Source organism: Nerophis ophidion, linkage group LG04, assembly GCF_033978795.1.
Source record: "Nerophis ophidion isolate RoL-2023_Sa linkage group LG04, RoL_Noph_v1.0, whole genome shotgun sequence".
NCBI lineage: Eukaryota > Metazoa > Chordata > Actinopteri > Syngnathiformes > Syngnathidae > Nerophis > Nerophis ophidion.
In genome coordinates this window covers 13006728-13029266 of record NC_084614.1, presented here as the reverse complement: position 1 = coordinate 13029266, position 22539 = coordinate 13006728, and the positions used below count along the sequence as shown (strand labels likewise).

Here is a 22539-nt window from a genome sequence, read left to right as displayed (position 1 = left end):
ACATGAATGTATCTCATAAATATGACTATTAAACATGACTTTTTATCCAATAAAAATGAACTTTTATGTAATAAACATGACTTTTTATCTCAATAACATGACTTTTTACCTATTAAACATGCCTTTTTATCTCATTAACATGACTTTTTATCTAATGAAGAATTTTTTTATCTCACTAATATGACTTTATTTAACAAACATGACTCATAAATAATGACTTTTCATCTAATGAACATGACTTTTTATCATAAAAGACTTTATATCTCATTAACATGACTTTTTATCTCAGTAACAGGACTGTATCTCATAAATATGACCAATAAACGTGACTTTTTATCCCTACAACATGCCTTCTAATCTAATAAACATGACTTTTTATCTCATTAACAAGACTTTATCTAATGAACGTTTTTTCATCTCACAAATATGACTTAATATTTAATAAACATGACTGATAAATATGACTTTCATCTAATGAACATGACTTTATCTCATAAAAATAACTTTTTATCTCATTAACATGACTTTTTGATCTCATTATCATGACTATTTAATAAACATTTTTTTGTATCTCACAAATATGACTATTTAATAAACATTACTCATAAATATGACTTCATCTAATAAACATGACTTCTTATCTAATAAACAAGACATTTTATCTCGTTAACATGACTTAACATATTTTTTTTAATCTCACAAATATGACTTTTTACTTAATAAACATGACTCATAAATATGACTTCATCTAATAAACCTAACTTTTTATCTCATAAAAACGACTTTTTATCACGGTAACATGACGGTATCTCATAAATATGAGTAATAAACTTCACATTTTATCTCATAAATATGACTATTTAATAAACATGACTTTTTCTCTTAACATGATTTTTTTAATCTAATAAACATGACTTTTTATCTCAATAATATGCCTTTTTATCTAATAAACATGACTTTTATCTAATAAACATATTTTTAATCTCACAAATATGACTTTTTTATTTAATAAACATGACTCATAAATATGACTTTTCATCTAATAAACCTGACTTTTTATCTCATAAAAATGACTTTATCTCATTAACATCACTTTTTATCTCGGTAACATGACTGCATCTTATAAATATGACAAATAAACATGACTTTTTATCTCAATAACATGACTTTCTTTCTAATATAATTGTTTTATCTCACAAACATGACTTTTTATTTAATAAACATGACTCATAAATATGACTTTTCATGTAATAAACATGACTTTATCTAATAAACATGACTTTTTTCTCATAAATATGACTATTAAACATGACATTTATTTTATGAATATGACTATTAAACATAAGATTTAATCTAATGAACTTTAATTTTTAAATCAAATATGACTTTTTATTTAATAAACATCACTTTTCATCTAATAAACATGACATAAATATGACTTTATCTAATAAACATGACTTCATTGAATAAACATGAGTTTTTATCTCATAAATGTAACTTTATCTCATTATTTATCATGAGTTTATCTAATAAACATGACTTGTTAACTCATAAATATGACTTATCTCATAAACAAGACCTTGCATTTAATAAACATTACTTTTTACTTCATAAACATGACTGTATCTCATAAATATGACTTTTAATCTAATAAACAGGATTTTTCATCTCATAAACATGACTTTCTATCTCATACTTATCATCGATTGCGGGGTTTTTGTGGCAAAGATATGAACCAGAAATGTTTAACCACATTTGAAAAGTAAGGCGCAAACGTCATTACGGTAATCGTCCTCGCAAAGTGTTTATTCGTGGGACGTGATGCCCGACGTCACAGTGACGTCACTCATCAGGTTAAAAAGCCACAGCTGCGTGAAACCGGCGTCTTCAAACTTTTTACTTTTCCGTCTCTCCTCCGGCGACCGGTTCGTGCTCCGTCCTCTCTGCGCGGCTTCGCACATTCGAAGAGTTCAGTCGCCGCCTCCAGTCACCGTAGAGCCGTTTTTTTTTTCTTTTTTGGCCGCCCGAAGCAGTTCGGAGCATCTGCTAACATCCAGCTAGCTTAGCTTAATTAGCTTAGCATAGTTAGCTTAGCATATGTAGCTTAGCATAGTTAGCCTAGTCAACTAGGTTAGCCCAGTTAGCTTACCTTAATTAGTTTAGCCTGGTTAGCTTAGCTTTATTAGCTTAGTCAGCTAGGTTAGCCTATTTAGCTTAGCTTAATTAGTTTAGCCTGGTTAGCTTAGTATAGTTAGCTTAGCATAGTTAGGTTAGCCTAGTTAGCTTAGCATAATTAGCTCGACTACCGTCAGTCCGGCGGGGATGAGAAGAGGAATATCCGGCGTCTGTGAACGTTGTCCGCCGGTGTTAATCATTGACGGAGCTGGCGGTTGCGCAGTAAACTGAAGCGAGCGGCGGCAGATAAAAAGTAGGTAACGTGGAGGCTCCCGGTGGCTAGCGAACTATATGTCCACCCAGAAGCGAGAGATGGCCAGTGACACTGAGAACGGCTTCACCTGCCGGACCAACGGAGACGGTGCGCCGGACCCGGAGTCCCGCGGTTCCGGCGACACGACTCGCCGCCGCCCGTGCCAGTCCGAGACCGGAGCCGACGACGGCGGCGGATCCCCCACCACCATGAAGAGCCTGGCGCGGCTCTGCAGCAGGGACGAGGAGGAGAGGGCAGCGGCTCTGGAGGAGCTGAGCCGGGGGGTCCTGGTGTGTCTGGGTCTGGACCGGCCCGGCTCCACTCGCCTGGGCAAGGACACGCTGCTGCATCTGCTGCGGCTCTCGTCCTCTTGTCCATTAGCGGAGGTGCGCGCCAGAGCCACGGAGCTGCTGCGGGCCGCTCAGGTGGGTGCATATGGAACGTGTACATTTTTATTCATTTCCACTTGTGTCACGACATATCGAATCGCGCGGATCGATACCAAGTTATCACGGTTGCTGCTTATTTCATCAGTGCGAAAAAGTGACGCAAGACTGAGACGTGCACAAACAAGCCACTGGGACACGCCCACCCAGGAAGCAAACACGCCCCCTTTGTGGGGAGGGGGGGGGGGGGGTTTGGGCTTTTGGTCTCAGCAAGTTTTTTTTGTCCTATTGTGGAAATATCAAGCAGATTTGCTGGTTAATTTTCAGCCATGTGGTAATTATGTCGGTGACTTTGAACTTGTTTTAAGCTTCAACATGCATTTTACAAAGCGAGGTTTTGGAGATTAACAACTTTACTGTAGGTTGCAGCCCCGCATGATTAAATATTTGCCATGATTGACAGCAAACTGGGACTCTCATCCCAATCCAATCCACTTTATTTGTATACCGTATTTCCTTGAATTGCCGCCGGGGCGCTAATTAATTTAAAGGCCTACAGAAATTAGATTTTCTTATTTAAACTGGGACAGCAGGTCCATTTTATGTGTCATACTTGATCATTTTGCAATATTGCCATATTTTTGCTAAAAGGATTTAGTAGAGAACATCGACGGAAAAAGTTTGCAACTTTTGGTGCTGATAAAAAAGCATTGCCTGTACCGGAAGTAGCAGACGATGTGCGCGTGACGTCACGGGTTGTGGAGCTCCTCACATCCACACAGTGTTTACAATCATGGCCACCAGCAGCGAGAGCGATTCGGACCGAGAAAGCGACGATTTCCCCATTAACTGGAGCGAGGATTAAAGATTCGTGGATGAGAAAAGTGAAGAGTGAAGGACTAGAATAAAAGACTATACAGTGGGAGCGATTCAGATGTTATTAGACAAATTTACTAGGATAATTCTGGACAATCCCTTATCTGCTTATTGTGTTACTAGTGTTTTAGTGAGATTATATGGTCGTACCAGTACAACCTGAAGGTCGGCCCTGCACCTTTCTTCAGCACCAGTCAACGGCTGGTGGCGATGCCCATCTCTGCCCTTCGAAAGGGACCCTCTTCGAAACACGATTCTTCGAAATGATCGCTGCATAATACATTGTACTTTGTGTGTGTGGTCCAATCCAACCGTGTTCGCTTGACCGCTCTGTTCCATAGTAAAGCTTCACCGTCATCTTTCGGGAATGTAAACAATGAAACACTGGTTGTATTTGTGTTGCTAAAGCCGGCCGCAATACACCGCTGCCCACCTACAGCTTTCTTCTTTGACGTCTCCATTATTGATTGAACAAATTGCAAAAGATTCAGCAACACAGATGTCCAGAATACTGTGGAATTATGCGATGAAAACAGACGACTTATAGCTGGGAACGGTATTGGAACAAAATGTCCTCTACAATGAGTGACGTCACACGCACGCGTCATTTCAACAGGATACTTCGGCGCGAAATTTAAAATTGCAATTTAGTAAACTAAAGCGGCCGTATTGGCATGTGTTGCAATGTTAATATTTCATCATTGATATATACACTATCAGACTGCGTGGTCGCTAGTAGTGGCTTTCAGTAGCCCTTTAAATTTCAACATGCATTTTTCAAAGCGAGGTTATGGAGATTAACGACTTTACTGTAGGTTGAAGCCTCGCATGATGAAATATTTGCCATGATTGACAGCAAACTGTGGCTCTCATCCCAATCCAATCCACTTTATTTGTATACTGTATTTCTTAGAATTGCCGCCGGGGCGCTAATTAATTTAAAACCTCTTCTTTGTTAGAAATATAGCTTGTTCCAATTTGTTATATATTCTAACAAAGTGCAGATTGGATTTTAACCTATTTAAAACATATCATCAAAATTCTAAAATTAATCTTAATCAGGAAAAATTACTGATTATATTCCATAAAAATGTTTTTGAATTTTTTCAAAAACATTCGAATTAGCTAGTTTTTCTCTCCTTTTTTCGGTTGAATTTTGAATTTTAAAGAGTTGAAATTGTTTTCTCCTCTTTTAAACCGTTCAATTGTTTTTTTCATTTATTCTTTACAAAAAACCTTCCGTAAAAGGGGAAAAAAATGTATGACGGAATGACAGACAGAAATACCCATTTTTATACATATATATATATATATATATATATATATATATATATATATATATATATCAATTATTTAAGGTAAATTGAGCAAATTGGCTATTTCTGGCAATTTATTTAAGTGTGTATCAAACTGGTAGCCCTTCGCATTAATCAGTACCCAAGAAGTAGCTCTTGCTTTCAAAAAGGTTGGTGACCCCTGTTCTACAACACATCTTTTGCAGACTATAATTACTGGTTTGTACGGCTGCGAATCATTGGGTGTCCCACGATTCGATTCAATATCGATTGTTGGGGTCACGATTCGATAATATATCGATTTTTTTCGATTCTCGATTCAAAAACGATATTTTTCAGATTCAAAACGATTCTGTATTCATTCAATACATAGGATTTCAGCAGGATCTAACCCAGTCTGCTGACATGCAAGCAGAGTATTAGATTTTTTTTAAAAAGCTTTTATAATTGTAAAGGACAATGTTTTATCATCTGATTGCAATAATGTAAATTTGTTTTAACTATTAAACGAACCAAAAATATGACTTATCTTTGTGAAAACATTGGACACAGTGTGTTGTCAAGCTTATGAGATGCGATGCAAGTGTAAGCCACTGTGACACTATGTTCTTTTTTTTTTTTTTATAAATGTCTAATGATGTCAGTGAGGGATTTTTAATCACTGCTGTGCTGAAATTATAATTAATATTGATCCTGTTGTTGATATTAATTTTTGTTTCACTACTTTTGGTTTGTTCTGTGTCGTGTTTGTGTCTTTATTGTAGTTCTGAGTGTTGCTGGGTCAGGTTTGGTGTTTGAATTGGATTGCATTGTTATGGTATTGCTGTGTAGTGGTTTGTTGGATTGAAAAAAAAAATCGATTTTTTAAAAAAATTGAGAATCGATTCTGAATCGCACAACGTATTTGATTCGATTCGAATCCATTTTTTCCCGGACGCCCTACTGGTTTGCAAAAAAATATTTTTAACCCAAAAAGGTGAAATTACATGATCTCCCACGGCACAGTGGTTGAAAAACACTGGTCTAGCCGGTGTGATATTGTGTGCTTAGCTGTTGTGTAGCTGCTAGCTTCCTCATAGCCTAACTTTTTGGTAAATGACTTGACTAAAATACAAGCAAAGGTTAGCTTTTAGTCTGAAAGTAACTTCCTGTCTCTGCGTGACCAGGAGCAAGGAGTGGATGTGCCCCGCCCCCTGGCCCTCGGTCCCAGCGCCTTCATCCCTGCCAAACAGGCGAGTCTCACACAGTGGGGGGTCTGACTAACGAGGACAGACTGTCCACCTCACGCCTGTTCCGTGGCAGTGCTTCATCAGCCTGACTCGCCAAGAAATGAAGAGAGGAATGTTCCAGACATAAATAAAAATGTTAATTTTATTTCCAGATATTGAAAGAGGGGCCCGACCAGGACATCCTCATCGAGTCCTTCCTCTCCCTGGGGCGCGTGGACCACGTCACCATGGTGATGGCGCTGCACCCCGCCTACCTCAGCTGCTTCCTGAGGACCCAGCATGACCTGCTGGTGCTGGACGGCCCCTTGCCTCGCCACTGGAGGCACTACATCGCCATCATGGTGAGACACCTTCGCCCTGAGTTAGCAGCACTAGCCACATGCTAACATTACTTTTGAACATCATGCTGGCTTAGCGACACTAGCGTAGCCATGTGAGCTACATGCTAACATTACATTGAACATCATGCTAGCTTAGCGACACTACCATAGCCATGTGAGCTACATGCTAACATTACATTTGGACATCATGCTAGCTTAGCAACACTAGCGTAGCCATGTGAGCTACATGCTAACATTACATTGAACATCATGCTAGCTTAGCGACACTAGCATTGCCATGTGAGCTACATGCTGACATTACATTTGGACATCATGCTAGCTTAGTGACACTAGCATAGCCATGTGAGCTACGTGCTAACATTACATTTGGACATCATGCTAGCTTACCGATACTAGCGTGGCCATGTAAGCTACATGCTAACATTACATTTGAACGTGACACTAGCATAGCCATGTGAACTACATGCTAACATTACATTTGAACATCATGCTAGGTTGGCAACACTAGCACAACAATTTGAGCTACATGCTAACGTTACATTTGAGCTTCATGCTCGGTTTTTCTGACAGAGATGACAGATGGTTCCAACATCTTTAATTACTCTTAGGAAATGATTACTGTCAGAATAATTGTATCTAAGTTATCACAAAACTTTGTGTTTCAATGAGTTCCCGGCGAGCACACAAAAGCTGTCTTCGATCCTACCAAGCAAAAGGCTTGTAAAACTCCACTGTGTAGGATGGGAAGTGACCAGGAAGGTGTCGGTTTCTTTGATGTATTGTAATCAATCAATCAATGTTTACTTATATAGCCCTAAATCCACAGGAAGATTAGGTCTTGACCCGAGGTTTACAAAGCGGAGAGGAAGCAGGACCTGACCCCCCTCCAGGCACCTTTTCTTGTGACAAAGGCAGTGGATCTTTATGACCCCTTCCTTTAGAAACAGCTGTTGCCATGTAATCAAGGAAAGCCCAAATAAAAGAGGCGACACTGTACAAGAGTACAGCTCAGACGTTTCTCCTCAATTGAGCCAAATTTACTTCAGTCTCCGTTGAATTCCTTACTTCTTGTCTAATAGATGTCATCAGTGTTTGAACCTGGCAATTACAAATGCACTTTTTTAAATTTCCCCCGCAGGCGGCGGCCCGGCACCAATGCTCCTACCTGGTACAGCAGCACAGCGCCGGCTTCCTGGAGGCCGGTGGAGACGAGAGCTGGCTGAGCGGCCTGCAGCACGCCCCTGCCAAGCTGCGCAGTTTGCACCCACTCAACAAGCTGCTGGCGCACAGGCCCTGGCTGGTCACCCAGCTGCACATCCAGGTGACGCCGCACGCCACACAAAAAGTTCTAGAAAACACCCAGAGAGGGGAAGAGGCTGACTGTGTGCCCCGCAGGATCTGGTGTACCCGGGTGCCGAGCTCCGCTGGTCGCTGGCCGAGCTCATACAGGCCGTGGTCCTCATGGCGCACGCCCACTCCCTCTGCTCCTTCGTGTGGGGCTGCGGACTCAACCCGGAGCCGGACCACGTCGGAGGCCACACCTTCCAGCCGCCCTCGCCCGGACACCCCACCCGCAGTCCCAACAGCCCCGCCCACGAGGACGGCCGCCAAGAGGTGCCACTCATAATATTACCCAGCAGCCCGTATCACTATTGATACGGGCTCTAACAGTCATGTAACCATGACTGTTACATTAAAAGTCATGGTATTTGTTCAATGCCTTTTTCTCAGAAGTATGCTAACTTATGTTAGCAAGCTAACGTTAAATTAGTAGCTTTTATTGCTGGCGTTTTTGCTAATTTTATTCGTTCAAACCTAAGTGATATTTGGCCCCATCTTAAAAGTACACAAACTTTTCTTAGTATGCTAGCGTTAGCATGATAACGTAAGAAAAGTTTGCTTACTTTTAAGATGGCGCCAAATGTCATTTAGGTTTGAACTAAAAAAGTTAGGCAAAACCGCAGCAATAAAAGTTACTATTTCAACGTAAGCATGCTAACATAACATAAGTTACCATACTTCTGAGATAAAGGCAATGATCAAAAACATGACTTGTAAGGTTAAACCTACAAAATTAGCTAAAATGGTGGAATAAAACATTATCACGCTAACGTTAGCATGATGACAGCAAAAGTCAGCATACTTCTAATTTGGTGCCAAATATCAAAAGCCATGATTTCAAGGTTTAAACGAATACAATTATGCAAATTGCTAACATAAAACGTTATGCTAACGCTAGCATACTAACGTTTTATTTTAGCATTTTGGCTAATTGTATTCGTCTGAACCATAAAATCATGGTTTTTGATATTTGGCACCAAATTAGAAGTATGCTAAATTTTCCTTTGTCATCATGTTAATATTAGCATGATAACTGATAGGTGTGTGTGTTTGTGTGATGGATATGTGTGTATTTTGGGTATATGCATATGTGTATGTATGTGATTGTGTTTGTATTGTATGTGTGTATATATATATATTTATATATATATATATATATATAATGTATGTATATATGTGTGTACTGTATGTGTATGTATGTGTTTGTATATATGTTTGTATATATGCGTGTACGTGTATTATTGTGTGCATATGTATATATGTAAGCGTGTGTGAATTTAAATGTATTATATATAGATAATCTATAGCATCTACGCAGCAACCACTGAATTGAATTATGTTATATATATATTATTGTAATATATATTGTGTGTATATATATATATTGTATATGTATAGGGGTGGGACCTAATAAGTTTACTTCTTCCCACTCCCTTTTGAGCCAGTTTTGACATCTACAAAAGATTAGTCACATGCAATGTTTTCAATGTAGCTGTAAATATAAGGTATATATATATTTCTTTTGTATTTTATATCATTCTTTTGTTTTGTTGCATGGCTCAAAATAAACCATTCAGTCATTCAACTTTTAATGCTAACAGCTTTGCAAATTTTATCCGTTCAAACCTAAGTGATATTTGGCGCCAAACGCTTAAAACATAACGCTAGCATGATAATGTTTTATGCTAGCATTTTAGCTAATTTTGTATGTTTAACCTTAAAAGTCATGGTATTTGATAATTGCCATTATCTCAGAAGTATGCTAACTTATGTTAGCATGCTAAAGTTAAAATAGTAACTTTTAATGCTAAAATTTTTGCTAATTTTATTCGATCAAACCTAAATGATATTTGGCACCATCTTAGAAGTAAACAAACTTTTCTTATGTTATCATGTTAACGCTAGCATACTAACGTTTATTATCATTTTGGCTAATTGTGTTCGTTTAAACCTTAAAATCATGACTTTTATTTGGCACCAAATTACAAGTATGCTGACTTTTCCTATGGTAACATTTTATGCCAGCGTTTTTGCTCATTTTATTCATTTTTAAACCTAAAATTTGTGGATTTTTGCTTTTTTCGCTATCTTGCAAATACTGTAGGCCATTTGTTCCCATTGTAACATGCTAAAATTTTCAACCTCTGGCCAGGGGCTCTCAGCACAAATGTTCTCGTTATTGCTACATTGTCAAACCTCTTATTTTCCAGTTGGTGGACGGAGCCATGGAGGTGGAGGTGCTGATGAAGAGGATGGTGGAGCTCCAGCAGCAGGACGAGGAGTGCACGCAGGAGGAGATGGTGACGCGCTTTGAGCGGGAACGAAGCGAGAGCATCCCGACAGGTACGTTGGCGTGTCTCCTCCCCACCTTCCCCACACTCACGCCTAGCCTCTCTGCAGCTGTGGTGCGAGGGGCGCCACCCGAGCGACTGCTGCATCTGGTGGAGGACCCGGAGTTCAGATACGAGGACTTTGCCCCCAGGGGAGAGCAGGCCCCACCTACCATGAGAGCTCAGGTAGCGGTGGACCGTTTTTTGTTTTTTTTTGTCGTCGTCGACGATGTTGCTCCATGCCTCTTTTCTGGACGTATGCAGGACTACTCCTGGGAGGACCACGGCTACTCGCTGGTCAACAGACTGCTGCCGGACATGGGACAGCTCCTGGACGAGAAATTCCAGGTACCGTATTTCCTTGATTTGCCGCCGGGCATATAGTATGCGCCTGCCTTGAATTACTGCCGGGTCAAACTCGCTTCGCAAAATAATTATTGCATGCTTAGTATTACCGCCGGGTCAGACTCGTGACATCAAGAGTGACACTTCCCCTGTCATCATTTTCAAAATGGAGGAGGCTGATTTCAATACCGGTAATTTGAAATCGCATAAAGGGAAGAAGATTAAGAGCTATTCAGTAGGATTTAAGGTATACTAAAAAAGAACCGTAAGCAGCTATATTTTATTATTATACCTGTGGAGCCGACGGTCCGACAGACAGGCAGGGCACGCTGGAGCCCGGCCCAAGATGACGGCGAGGAGATAGTGAGCGAGCGGAGACAAAGAGCGGAAGAGCGACCTGGACTGAGGTTTTATTGAAAAATAAACAAAGTCAAACTGCTCAAGCCATGTCCTTCCTTGGTGGTCCTGGGAACCCGCAAGACGACTGCTTGAGACCATCACAATACCGTAGCTGCGTGTGTCAAATATGAGTCATTAAATGACTCCCGCCTCCTGGTGGTAGAGGGTGCCAGTGATCCTTCTTGCGACTACTCTGCTGCAGAAGAAGTGAAATGAGTGATGTGATATGTGCTGGAGGAGGTAATAAAGGAAGATCTCCATCGAGACAGAGAGACTTTTAAAACTGAAGAAAGATAAGGAAGACTTCTATAAACAAGTTATTGATGCTTTTGATCAGAAGAAGCTGGCATGGACTATATAAGTAAAGGTAAGACCATAATAACGTTTTTTTTAATTAAATGTGCTTTTCATGATGGTATCCTTACATCACACTCAAATTTTTACTGCATGCCTTTGGTAAGTGCCAGAGTTAGAAGAGGTTTTAACATAGCGCCCCGGCCGCAATTCGAGCACAGGTGTGGCCGGACTGAGAGCCACAGACAGACAAATCAAATGATTCACCTTCAAAACCAGTACAATGAAACTAGAAAATGCAATTTCATTCAATATTTTGTGCGGATGCTGAAGAGCCAAATCTAAACTGGAATGCTAACAGTTAGCAGGGTGGCCAGGTAGCGTCAAGTAAGGAAAGAAAATTAGCTAAAAAAAAGCTGGCATTTTAACAGTACTGTTACCATGCTAGCAGTTAGCATTAGTGAAATGGCAAAAATATGGCACCGAGGTGTGTACCTGTTAAAATAGCCATAAAAGCCAGCATGCGAAAATGCTAAATCAACTCTATTTAAAAATCACATTTTAAAATTTACCACAGGGGTAGCCAAAGTGCTGTACAATGGGCAGGTTAAAAGATAACACAAGAGGATGATTTAAAAAAAAAAACATCGAAACAGGTTCACAGCAGGTGCATTATGGGACGCCATGGCAGGTTAATGAATGTAACTTTCGTCAAGTCCCAAAATGTATTACTAAAAGTGAAAGTAGCAATGATAGTCACACACTAGGTGTGGCCAAATTATTCTCTTCATTTGACCCATCACCCTTGATCACCCCCTGGGAGGTGAGGGGAGCAGTGAGCAGCAGCGGTGGCCGCGCCCAGGAATTATTCTTTTTGGTGATTTAACCCCCCAATTTCAACCCTTGATGCTGAATGCCAAGGAGGGACGTAATGGCTCGCATTTTTATTGTCTTTGGTATGACACTGTTGGGGTTTGAACTCACAACCTACTCTGAGGTTTGTAGCTGGAAAAATGTGTTCAAAATGCCAGCATGCTAACGTTATCACGCATAAAGTACTAAAGTATGACCAAGGTCTATACCTGCAAAATATATGTATGTATAATGTGTGTGTGTGTGTGTGTGTGTGTGTGTATATATATGTATATGTGTACGTTTTTACGTGTGTATGTGTGTGTATATATATACATGTGTGTGTATGTGTGTATGTATGTGTATATATATATATATATATATATATATATATGTGTGTGTATGTGTATGTATGTGTGTATATATATATATATAATATTCAACTCATGTGTATACCTGCAAAGTTGGCATAATATCTAGCATGCTAAGGTTAAAATGCTAAATGTAACATTCGTCCAGTATCAACATATATTACTCTGAGGTTTGTAGAAGGAAAAATTTCTTCAAAATGCCAGCATGCTAAGACATTAGTTTGGGCCGCATTTTAGACACCCCTGATCTAGAAGAGCAGTTGTGAAGTCATTTATCAGCTCTCGTCTTTTCTAAAAAGGAATATTCTGGATTTTTCCATGGTATGGACGGTACCATGGCACCGCTAGTGCACATGCAGCGCTCCTGCCCCCTGCAGGCTGCAACAGGAATGAAAATGTGAATTTAAGGAGAAAATGCTTATGTTTGCAGGTGGTGAGCAACCTGACCTACCACAGGATGGCCATGCACGAGGGTGTGGACACGCACACTCTGAGAAAAGCCCTGTGGAACTACATCCACTGCCTCTACGGCATTCGGTCAGCCACCGGTCACCTTCCTTTCGGCCCCCGCCTCTTTCTCCCCGCCGCTGACCTTGAGCCCCCCGTGTCGCTGGCAGGTACGACGACTACGATTACGCCAGCGTCAACGTGCTGCTGGAGCGCTCCTTGAAGGTGTTCGTCAAGACCATGGCCTGTCACCCCGAGCAAACCACCGCACGCATCTACCACGCCTTCTGGAGGCACTTCCGGCACTCTGAGAAGGTACACACACACACACACACCAAGTTGTTGTTCATGACTTGTGGGGACCACCCTTTCTACAGGTTGCGGAGGCATTAAAAAAAATGAAGTAAAATGGCCACTGCCCAGTTAGCTCACACATGTCTTTAAATCTCTGGATTGATGAAGTAATGTGCTGATCATTCTTCCTGGGGACCCTGTGGAAAAAAGAGTTGAGGTTTAAAATTCCCAAGACTGTGTGCACTTGAAGTGGTTGAATAATCACATTATCGGGTCCAAAAGGGTCATTCCTTAGTGTGGCCAAGGCACGTGTGCAAACTGTCGCAATGATTATATACACAGGAATTTAGTAGGAAATCATACCACAAAAATTAGGCACCTTAGGAATGAATCCCACAAAAACTAATACATTTTGTATTGTACAGAATCCTACTAAATTGAAATAATTTTGCATAATTCACACAAATTTGTACGTGTTAGGGTAAGGGTAAGAGTTAACCCACACCCAACATGATTAATGGGTCGAACTTAAAAATCATTTAGGCATCTTCAGAATGGATCTGACTATCATTTTAAAAAGGTTTCCTTTTAAGGGACCTGTTTTTTTGTACCCATACCGTCAGAGGTCCCCTAAAGGCATACTTGCCAAACCTCCCGATTTTTCCGGGAGACTCCCAAATATCAGTGCCCCTCCCGAAAATATCCCGGGGCAAACATTCTCCCGATTTCCACCCGGACAACAATATTAGGGGCAGTGCCTTTAGCGCCCTCTACAACCTCTCGTCATGTCCGTTTTTCCTCCATACAAACAGCGCGCCGGCCCAGTAACATAATATATGCGGCTTAAACACACATATGAGTAAATGCAAGGCATACTTGGTCAACAGCCACACAGGTCACACTGAGGGTGGCCGTATAAACAACTTTAACACTGTTACAAATATGCTCATAATGTGAACCCACACCAAACAAGAATGACAAACACGTTTCGGGAGAACATCCACACCGTACCACAACATAAACACAACAGAACAAATACACTGAATCCCTTGCAGCACTAACTTTTCCGCTACCACCGTTCCTCCCCCCCACATCTCCCGAATTCAAAGGTTTCAATGTAAGTCACCTTTAGGAAAGTAGGCCTAAAGGTGACTGTGTGAACAGAGCGATATCCCCGTTAAGTAAGCATTGCTAGGACAAACACACACACACACCTTGTCAGTCACCTGACTGTTATCATCAGTTTGACCACATGAGCCAGCATAGCAAGGCATCATAACCTGCCGTTGTTGACCTGTTATAGGAGAAAACTTCCAGTTTGACAAATGGGTGACATTTTGTGTAAATGGAAGGATGTAACTGTAATTCCTCAACTCCCAACTGGTTGAAACGACTCGCTTAGGTAGGTACCGTATTTTTCGGACTAAAAGTCGCAGGTTTTTTTTCATAGTTTGGCCAGGGTTGCGACTTATACTCCGGAGCGACTTATGTGTGAAATTATTAACCCATTAACGTAAAATATTATTTATTTCATTCGCGGAAGAGACTAAGAAAAAGTCAGCAATCGGCACACACACATGAGCCAATTAGAATTCGGCGGGGGAGGGTCATGGCAGAGGTGCATTGTGGGTCAAGGGATGCTAACTGCTATATGCTACTGTCGTAGCTATTAAAATGAATCATTTCAACGTTGGCGGTAACTTATAAAAACTGAGAAGGGCTGAACAAAAATGGCAGCGAAAAAGAAATCATGTACTGCAGATTACAAGCTGGACGTAGTGAAATATGCAGCAGAAAATGACAAGAGGAAGCGGCGCATACCTTTGGAGTTGGCAGAGTTGTTTAGAAGCGACATCGATGAAGAAGATGTCATGGGATTTAGAGATTAGGAGTGACAGATTGTTTGGTAAAGGTATAGCATGTTCTATATGTTATAGTTATTTGAATGACTCTTACCATAATATGTTAGGTTAACATACCAGGCACCTTCTCAGTCGGTGATTTATGCCACATATAACGTACACTTATTCAGCCTGTTCACTATACTTTATTTTAAATTGCCTTTCAAATGTCTAATCTTGGTGTTGGGTTTTATCAAATAACTTGCCCCCAAAAATGTGATTTATACTCCAGTGCGACTTATGTTTTTTTTTCCTTCTTTATTATGCATTTTCGGCCGGTGCGACGTATACTCCGGAGCGACTTGTACTCCGAAAAATACGAATCTGCGCTTTTGGATGATATACCAGTTACTATGGTCCTCTAATTGCTTAGGATGGTAACCTACGTCACAGGAGCTCAGACGAGGCACCAAGCAGTGTGGTTGGGGAGCGTTTCCACAGACTGGGAAGGGGATTTTCACAACAGAGTTTTAAAGCTTAGTAATGTATCAGATATATCAAATTGTAAGTGGGTTTATTTTGTACCCTTCGTGTTCATATTTCACTGTTTGATGCATTTTTGTTGCGTTTCACTTGATTGTAAAATATGTCGATCGAACGGGGGTGTAATGTTCATATTTTGTCAATATTCAGTGTTTTATCGTTCATAGAAAAATGTAAAATCCCATTAGGTTTTTAAGGGGGTGTGTCGTAACGTTGTTAGCATTCAATCAGACATATTTGTGAGGTTTTGTATTAATGTTCCTAAAAATAGATATACGGGCCCCCAGACACATGAGCTTCAAGAGGTAGTCACCTGAAATTGTTTTCACTTCGCAGTTGTGCTTGAAGCTCATGGAGAGAATGTTAAGAGTGTGCGAAGCAGTAATCTGAGCAAAGGGTGGCTATTTTGAAGAAGCTAGAATATAAATGTGTTTTCAGTTATTTTTTTGTTAAGTACATAACTCCACATGTGTTCATCATAGTTTTGATGTGACAATCTACAATGGTCATGAACATAAAGAAAAACCCATTGAAATGAGGTGTGTCCAAACTTTTGGCCTGTACTGTATATTGATACATTGTTTTAAAAGGTAATCAATTGCATTGATACCAGAGAAGAAAACATTGGATTTAAGAACGGCAGACATTATTTAAAGTAGAAGGCATGTGAAATTTTTAAACATAAATTTTTGCATCAAAATTTCAAGTCGGTTTTTTTTTTTTATAATTAAATATCAAAGATAAGTCCTAAAAAAAAAAATTTGGTTGAATGTGCGCTCCCAGTTTGTGGAATGTTCACCCTGACCACCTGAGGGCACCACAGACTGTGGAGGCTTTTTTAAAAAGGCTTAAAAACCCTTCTTTTTAATAAAAAAAAAAAAGACTTTTTTTTAAATATATTCATGCTCTTTGTAGTTCCATCCATCCATCCATCATCTTCCGCTTATCCGAGGTCGGGTCGCGGGGGCAGCAGCCTAAGCGGGGAAGCCCAGACTTCCCTCTCTCCAGCCACTTCGTCTAGCTCTTCCCGGGGGATCCCGAGGCGTTCCCAGGCCAGCCGGGAGACATAGTCTTCCCAACGTGTCCTGGGTCTTCCCCGTGGCCTCCTACCAGCTGGACGTGCCCTAAACACCTCCCTAGGGAGGCGTTCGGGTGGCATCCTGACCAGATGTCCGAACCACCTCATCTGGCGCCTCTCGATGTGGAGGAGCAGCGGCTTTACGTTGAGCTCCTCCCGGATGGCAGAGCTTCTCACCCTATCTCTAAGGGAGAGCCCCGCTCATTTCGGCTGCTTGTACCCGTGATCTTATCCTTTCGGTCATGACCCAAAGCTCATGACCATAGGTGAGGATGGGAACGTAGATCGACCGGTAAATTGAGAGCTTTGCCTTCCGGCTCAGCTCCTTCTTCACCACAACGGATCGATACAACGTCCGCATTACTGAAGACGCCGCACTGATCCGCCTGTCGATCTCACGATCCACTCTTCCCACACTCGTGAACAAGACTCCTAGGTACTTGAACTCCTCCACTTGGGGCAGGGTCTCCTCCCCAACCCGGAGATGGCACTCCACCCTTTTCCAGGCGAGAACCATGGACTCGGACTTGGAGGTGCTGATTCTCATTCCGGTCGCTTCACACTCTGCTGCGAACCGATCCAGTGAGAGCTGAAGATCCCGGCCAGATGAAGCCATCAGGACTACATCATCTGCAAAAAGCAGAGACCTAATCCCGTGGCCACCAAACCGGATCCCCTCAACGCCTTGGCTGCGCCTAGAAATTCTGTCCGTAAAAGTTATGAACAGAATCGGTGACAAAGGACAGCCTTGGCGGAGTCCAACCCTCACTGGAAACGTGTCCGACTTACTGCTAGCAATGCGGACCAAACTCTGACACTGATCATACAGGGAGCGGACTGCCACAATAAGACAGTCCGGTACCCCATACTCTCTGAGCACTTCCCGAGGGACACGGTCGAATGCCTTCTCCAAGTCCACAAGGCACATGTAGACTGGTTGGGCAAACCTCCATGCACCCTCAAGAACCCTGCCGAGAGTATAGAGCTGTTACACGACCAGGACGAAAACCACACTGTTCCTCCTGAATCCGAGGTTCGACTATCCGGCGAAGTTTTTATTTTTATTTTTTTATTTATCTATTTGATACACTGTTGCACTTTGAGGTTGTTTGCTCAATGGAAAGTGCTTTTTGCAAATAAAATCTATTATTATTATTATTATTATTGATGTGTAGCTGCAATAAATACCTCATCGTTTGCTCAAATGGAGCAAAATACTTAAATATTCCATGTTATTAATGTGACTGCATTACTCAGTGTGTACATATAACCTTGGTGGAGGTGTTTAAATGTTTTTAGAGCGATTTATAGGTGGAAGAGAGCGAATCCGATGATTGTTAGCTGACTTAGAATGCATAGAAAAAGAAAAACATGTTCTTCTTGTCTTACATGGTGACTGTGAATGGTAGGCAAAATTTCGGCCCCAAAAAGTGCATTTCCCCTTTAAGAAGTCGTTCACCGTTTTGTAGGAAACTGCAATGGCCAAGCGACAAATCTCTCGAACCACCTATGGCGCAACGGGATTTTCACATATTGACACACGCCGTCCGGTCGTGCGCTCGCAGGGTTCCCAAGTAGCAGTTAAATATTACTGCACTCTTTATCAAAATGAGAAGTAGCACCTCAAGACGTTTGGTTGCGCAATATTTTAGATTTTGATATTGTTTTATTTGTATGACTAAAAAAACGAAAGCAGTAAATCTCCTGTTAAAATGTTTATTGTACTTTAATTGAAAATGTTTCCTCTTGTTAATCGAAGCCTAAGTGTTGATTGCACCTTATTCAAATGGGATGTGAATGCATTAATTGTTGTTTGTAGCCATTGTTCATTTATACATTTTTCCCTTACAAGAAATAACAACAATATAGGAAACTTCAGCTGCACTGTCCACTGTGTAGTTCACACTCAGTTTTAAGTTTCAAGTTTATTCACAATACCAAATTACAACAGTAGTGAATATCCATTTTAGGATGGTGGTAAGTGAAAGGGTGTCCCAGATAAGTTAGAAGAACCTTTTAGCAGGGAGTCTAGAGTAATATTTTTCACTAGTGTGCCGTAAGATACAGCCTGGTGTGCTGTGGGAGATTATGTAATTTCACCTAATTGGGTTAAATATATCTTTTGCAAACCAGTAATTATAATCCGCAAATGTGCCGTTGAGTGTCTGTGCTGTCTAGAGCTCAGCAGAGTAACCGGGTAATACTCTTCCATATCAGTAGGTGGCAGCAGTTAGCTACTTGCTTTGTAGATGTCGAGAACATGGTTTGTCGTGATCACAAGATGCGGAAGGCAGCGTGTAGGTAAAAAAGTATCTAACACTTAAACCAAAAATAAACAAAATGCCGCCAAGAAAAAGCATTGAAGCTCATGGATGGCTATGCAAAACAAAATTAAAACTGAACTGGCTGCAAAGTAAACAAAAACAGAATGCTGGACGACAGCAAAGACTTACAGCGTGTGTTAGATGGCATCCACAAAGTACATTCGTACATGACATGACAATCAGCGATGTCCCCAAAAAGAAGGATAAATAGTCTTGATTGCGAAAACAAAGTAGGTGCAGGGAATAGCGTTCAAGGAAGACATTAAACTGCTTCAGGAAAATACCAACAAAAGAGGAAAATCCACCAAAATAGGAGCGCAAGACAAGAACTAAAACACCAAAAAACTCGGAATAAGTCAGTGTGATGTGACAGGTGGTGACAGTACACCTTCTTTTAGACAAGAGCTATAGTGATACATGCTTGCTTTAAAGTCATATCCAACAATTGCAAGAACAACTTTTTATTGTCGATATCGGCAACTGAGTTTCATTTTTTTATGTTTTATGCTGGTGGTGTGCCTCAGAATGTTTTCAATGGAAAAAAAATGTACCTTGGCTCAAAAAAGGTTGAAAAACACTGATCTAGAGGTCAGTATATGCATGGAATGCTGAAACATGGTGGCAAACACAAAAACGCTATATGATAAACACAAAATAGGAGCACTGAAGCAAGCATACACATACATACATACATACATACAACCACGCACAACCCGACAGTAGTCTACCCCACATGAGGCATTAGTGATAGGTGGTTAATAGGTATGAGTTCAGTTAATTTTTGAAGTTTGAGAATACAGCATCCTGAGGCGCTAATCAAGCCGGTTCTAGATCCTTGGTCCCCTCCATACAACACTTTGAGCAGTACAAGCCAGTAGACGATGTTTACAGGTCAAGGTTAGGAGTGTTGTTGGCATAGATAGGAACCAAGCTACAGAGCCTGAGATTCAGCCTGTGGATGACTTGATAGGTTAGACAAGCATCGTGATAAATATTGAATTGTCAGTCTTAAGAGATGGAATGGATGTCCAGTGGGAGCATTCAACTTGGACCATGACAGGGCCCGTATGAGTTTCTTTTGCATGGATTCTAATTTGTGAAGGTATCTCGGGAAGGTGTTACAGTAGTTTAGATGTGGTTCAAAGAGAGTTTTGTATAGAGCAGTGGTTCTTAACCTAGGGGTTCGGTGAGTCGGCCTCAGGGGTTCGGCGGAGGTACAAACACACTCTTACTCTTCGTGTAAATAAAAACTTCTCCCTAGCGGCGTATTATGGATACGACAACAGCTGACTGATTCGCAGGTGTTTTAATTTGTTAGTGAGAGTATGCACTGTCTTGGTTTTGTTGTTTAAACAAAGTGATGTTCATGCACGGTTCATTTTGTGCACCAGTTAAAAAAACATGGTAACACTTTAGTATGGAGAACATATTCACCATTAATTAGTTGCTTATTAACATGCAAGTTAGTAACATATTCTCTTAACTAGTCACTAAATACTAAGTAATGCCTTGTTCGGTATGGCCTTATAACCCTAACCCTGACCCTAACCAAATAACTCTAAATTAAGTCTTTGTTAGTTAGAATATGTTCCCCATATTATAAAGTGTTACCAAAAACATATAACTTTGTCTTGAATTTGAAAAAAAAAAAACTTTCACTAAAGAAGGGTTCGGTCAATGCGCTTATGAAACTGGTGGGGTTCGGTACCTCCAACAAAGTTAAGAACCGCTGGTGTAGAGTGAATAGAGCATAAAGACGAAGATAATGACACTGATGGATTTTTTTTTTTCTAAAAATGTTACTGAATCGATTTGTACTCACTGAATCCTTTCAGATCTATATACCGTATTTTACGCGTTATAAGGATTATAAGGTGCACCTTCAATGAATGGCCTATTTCAAAACTTTGTTTATATATAAGGCGCACCACATTATACGGCGCATAGAATAGACACTACAGTAGAGGCTGGGATTACCTTATACATCCTTTTAGATGGAGCTGCACTAAAGGGAATGTCAACAAAACTGTCAGGTCAGTCAAACTTTATTATTAGTAGGGCTGGGCGATATGGCCTTTTTTAATATCTCTATTTTTAGGCCATATTGCGGTACACGATAAATATCCATATTTTGCCTCAGCCTTGAATTATCACTTGATGCATATAATCACAACACTATGATGATTCTATGTGTCTACATTAAAACATTCTTCTTCATACTGCATAATATATGTTACTTTTAAACTTTCATGCAGAGAGGGAAATCACAACTAAAAGTGTAGTTATTAAGCAGTGTCATTTCCAAAGCAGAAAGTGCAAGATTGTCAGTGACATTTTAAAACAAGCTATGAGTGCACTTTTGTGCATGATGTCACTAAGATGACGTATCAAAACAACACTAAATTACAGTGTACTTTTTGTACAGAGCACCACTACAATAGTTTAGAACAAAGTGCACTTTTGTGCATGATGTCAGAAGATATTCCAGTAACTGTCAAATAAAAATGAGCTGAATAATAGGAAATCAAATAGTGTATGTCCTTCGCTATGTGGTAGGTTCCTGCGGATGTTATCTCCTTCTGTTGTCGATTATTTTTTTCATACGGTGTTGATCTAGATAGAAATGGTTGGTGTGGCACCGAACGGAAATGTTGACATGCAGAGTTTCAAACACTCTTCATTCTCTAGGGAAAAAACGTCACAAAAGCTTCATGACAGTCATTTCCTTGCATGGTGTTTGTACATCAGGTCCACGCCAACCTCATCGTGATGGAGGCTCGCCTGCAGGCGGCGCTGTTATACACCCTGCGAGCCATCACTCACTACATGAGATGACGCCTCCCGGGACCAGCACCTTGCCGACCCTGAGCCAGCTGTGTTGCTGCACCACAGCCCCCAAAGTGATAACTTCTCCACGTTAGTATTTACATATCCGTTGTGTCGCAGTGTTCAAACGATGTTTGCCAATATTTAAAAAGTGTTTCTTGTTTTGCACTGAGAGTCCACTGTTTGCTTATCAATCCGAGAGCGTCTCCTCCTCCTCGGCCGAATGTTCTTATCGACGTGCTCGTTTAGTCCGAGGCCTCTTGGAGCCGTCCGTGTCCTACACGCCGAGGACGAAGAGTGAAAGAAATTGAAAAGCCTGTATTTTTCTAAACAATAAAGAAAGTGACTTGAGAAATGGGCAAAAGGTGGTTATTGTGGGCCTTATGGGGGATTTTGCAGTGCGATGCGCTAATAAGCCACTAGATGTCGACAAAGATTATTCCAAGGAAGGTAGAAAACTCCCTTTGTACAAAACGCGTGCCAGTATGCAGTTCTGGGCAGCATGGTTGGGGAGGGGTTAGTGCGTCTGCCGCACAATACGTAGGTCCTGGGTTCGATCCTGTGTGGAGTTTGCATGTTCTCCCCGTGACTGCGTGGGTTCCCTCCGGGTACTCCGGCTTCCTCCCACCGCCAAAGACATGCACCTGGGAATGGGTTGACTGGCAAAACTAAATGTGTGAATGTTGTCTGTGTTGGCCC

General features: G+C 41.0%; 1 protein-coding gene across 1 annotated transcript; it reads left to right on the top strand.

Annotated features, from left to right (window-relative positions):
* The first annotated feature begins 1826 nt into the window (after positions 1-1826).
* Positions 1827-22195, top strand: sesn2 (sestrin 2). The gene is made up of 11 exons (XM_061897092.1): positions 1827-2853; positions 6152-6217; positions 6367-6555; positions 7694-7876; positions 7951-8169; positions 10107-10239; positions 10297-10412; positions 10491-10574; positions 12918-13024; positions 13105-13249; positions 21763-22195. The coding sequence occupies exons 1-11, from the start codon at positions 2467-2469 to the stop codon at positions 21847-21849; spliced, it is 1716 nt and encodes a 571-aa protein (XP_061753076.1). The 5' UTR covers positions 1827-2466; the 3' UTR covers positions 21850-22195.
* The last annotated feature ends 344 nt before the right edge of the window (positions 22196-22539 follow it).

What these genes read in the sequence shown, in the direction of transcription:
- sesn2 (XM_061897092.1), top strand. Translation starts at nt 2,467, where the DNA reads ATGTCCACCCAGAAGCGAGAGATGGCCAGTGACACTGAGAACGGCTTC. An exon ending in CCTTCATCCCTGCCAAACAG is followed by an intron (nt 6,218 to 6,366) that starts GCGAGTCTCACA and finishes TTTTATTTCCAG; the next exon opens with ATATTGAAAGAGGGGCCCGA. An exon ending in AAGCGAGAGCATCCCGACAG is followed by an intron (nt 10,240 to 10,296) that starts GTACGTTGGCGT and finishes GCCTCTCTGCAG; the next exon opens with CTGTGGTGCGAGGGGCGCCA.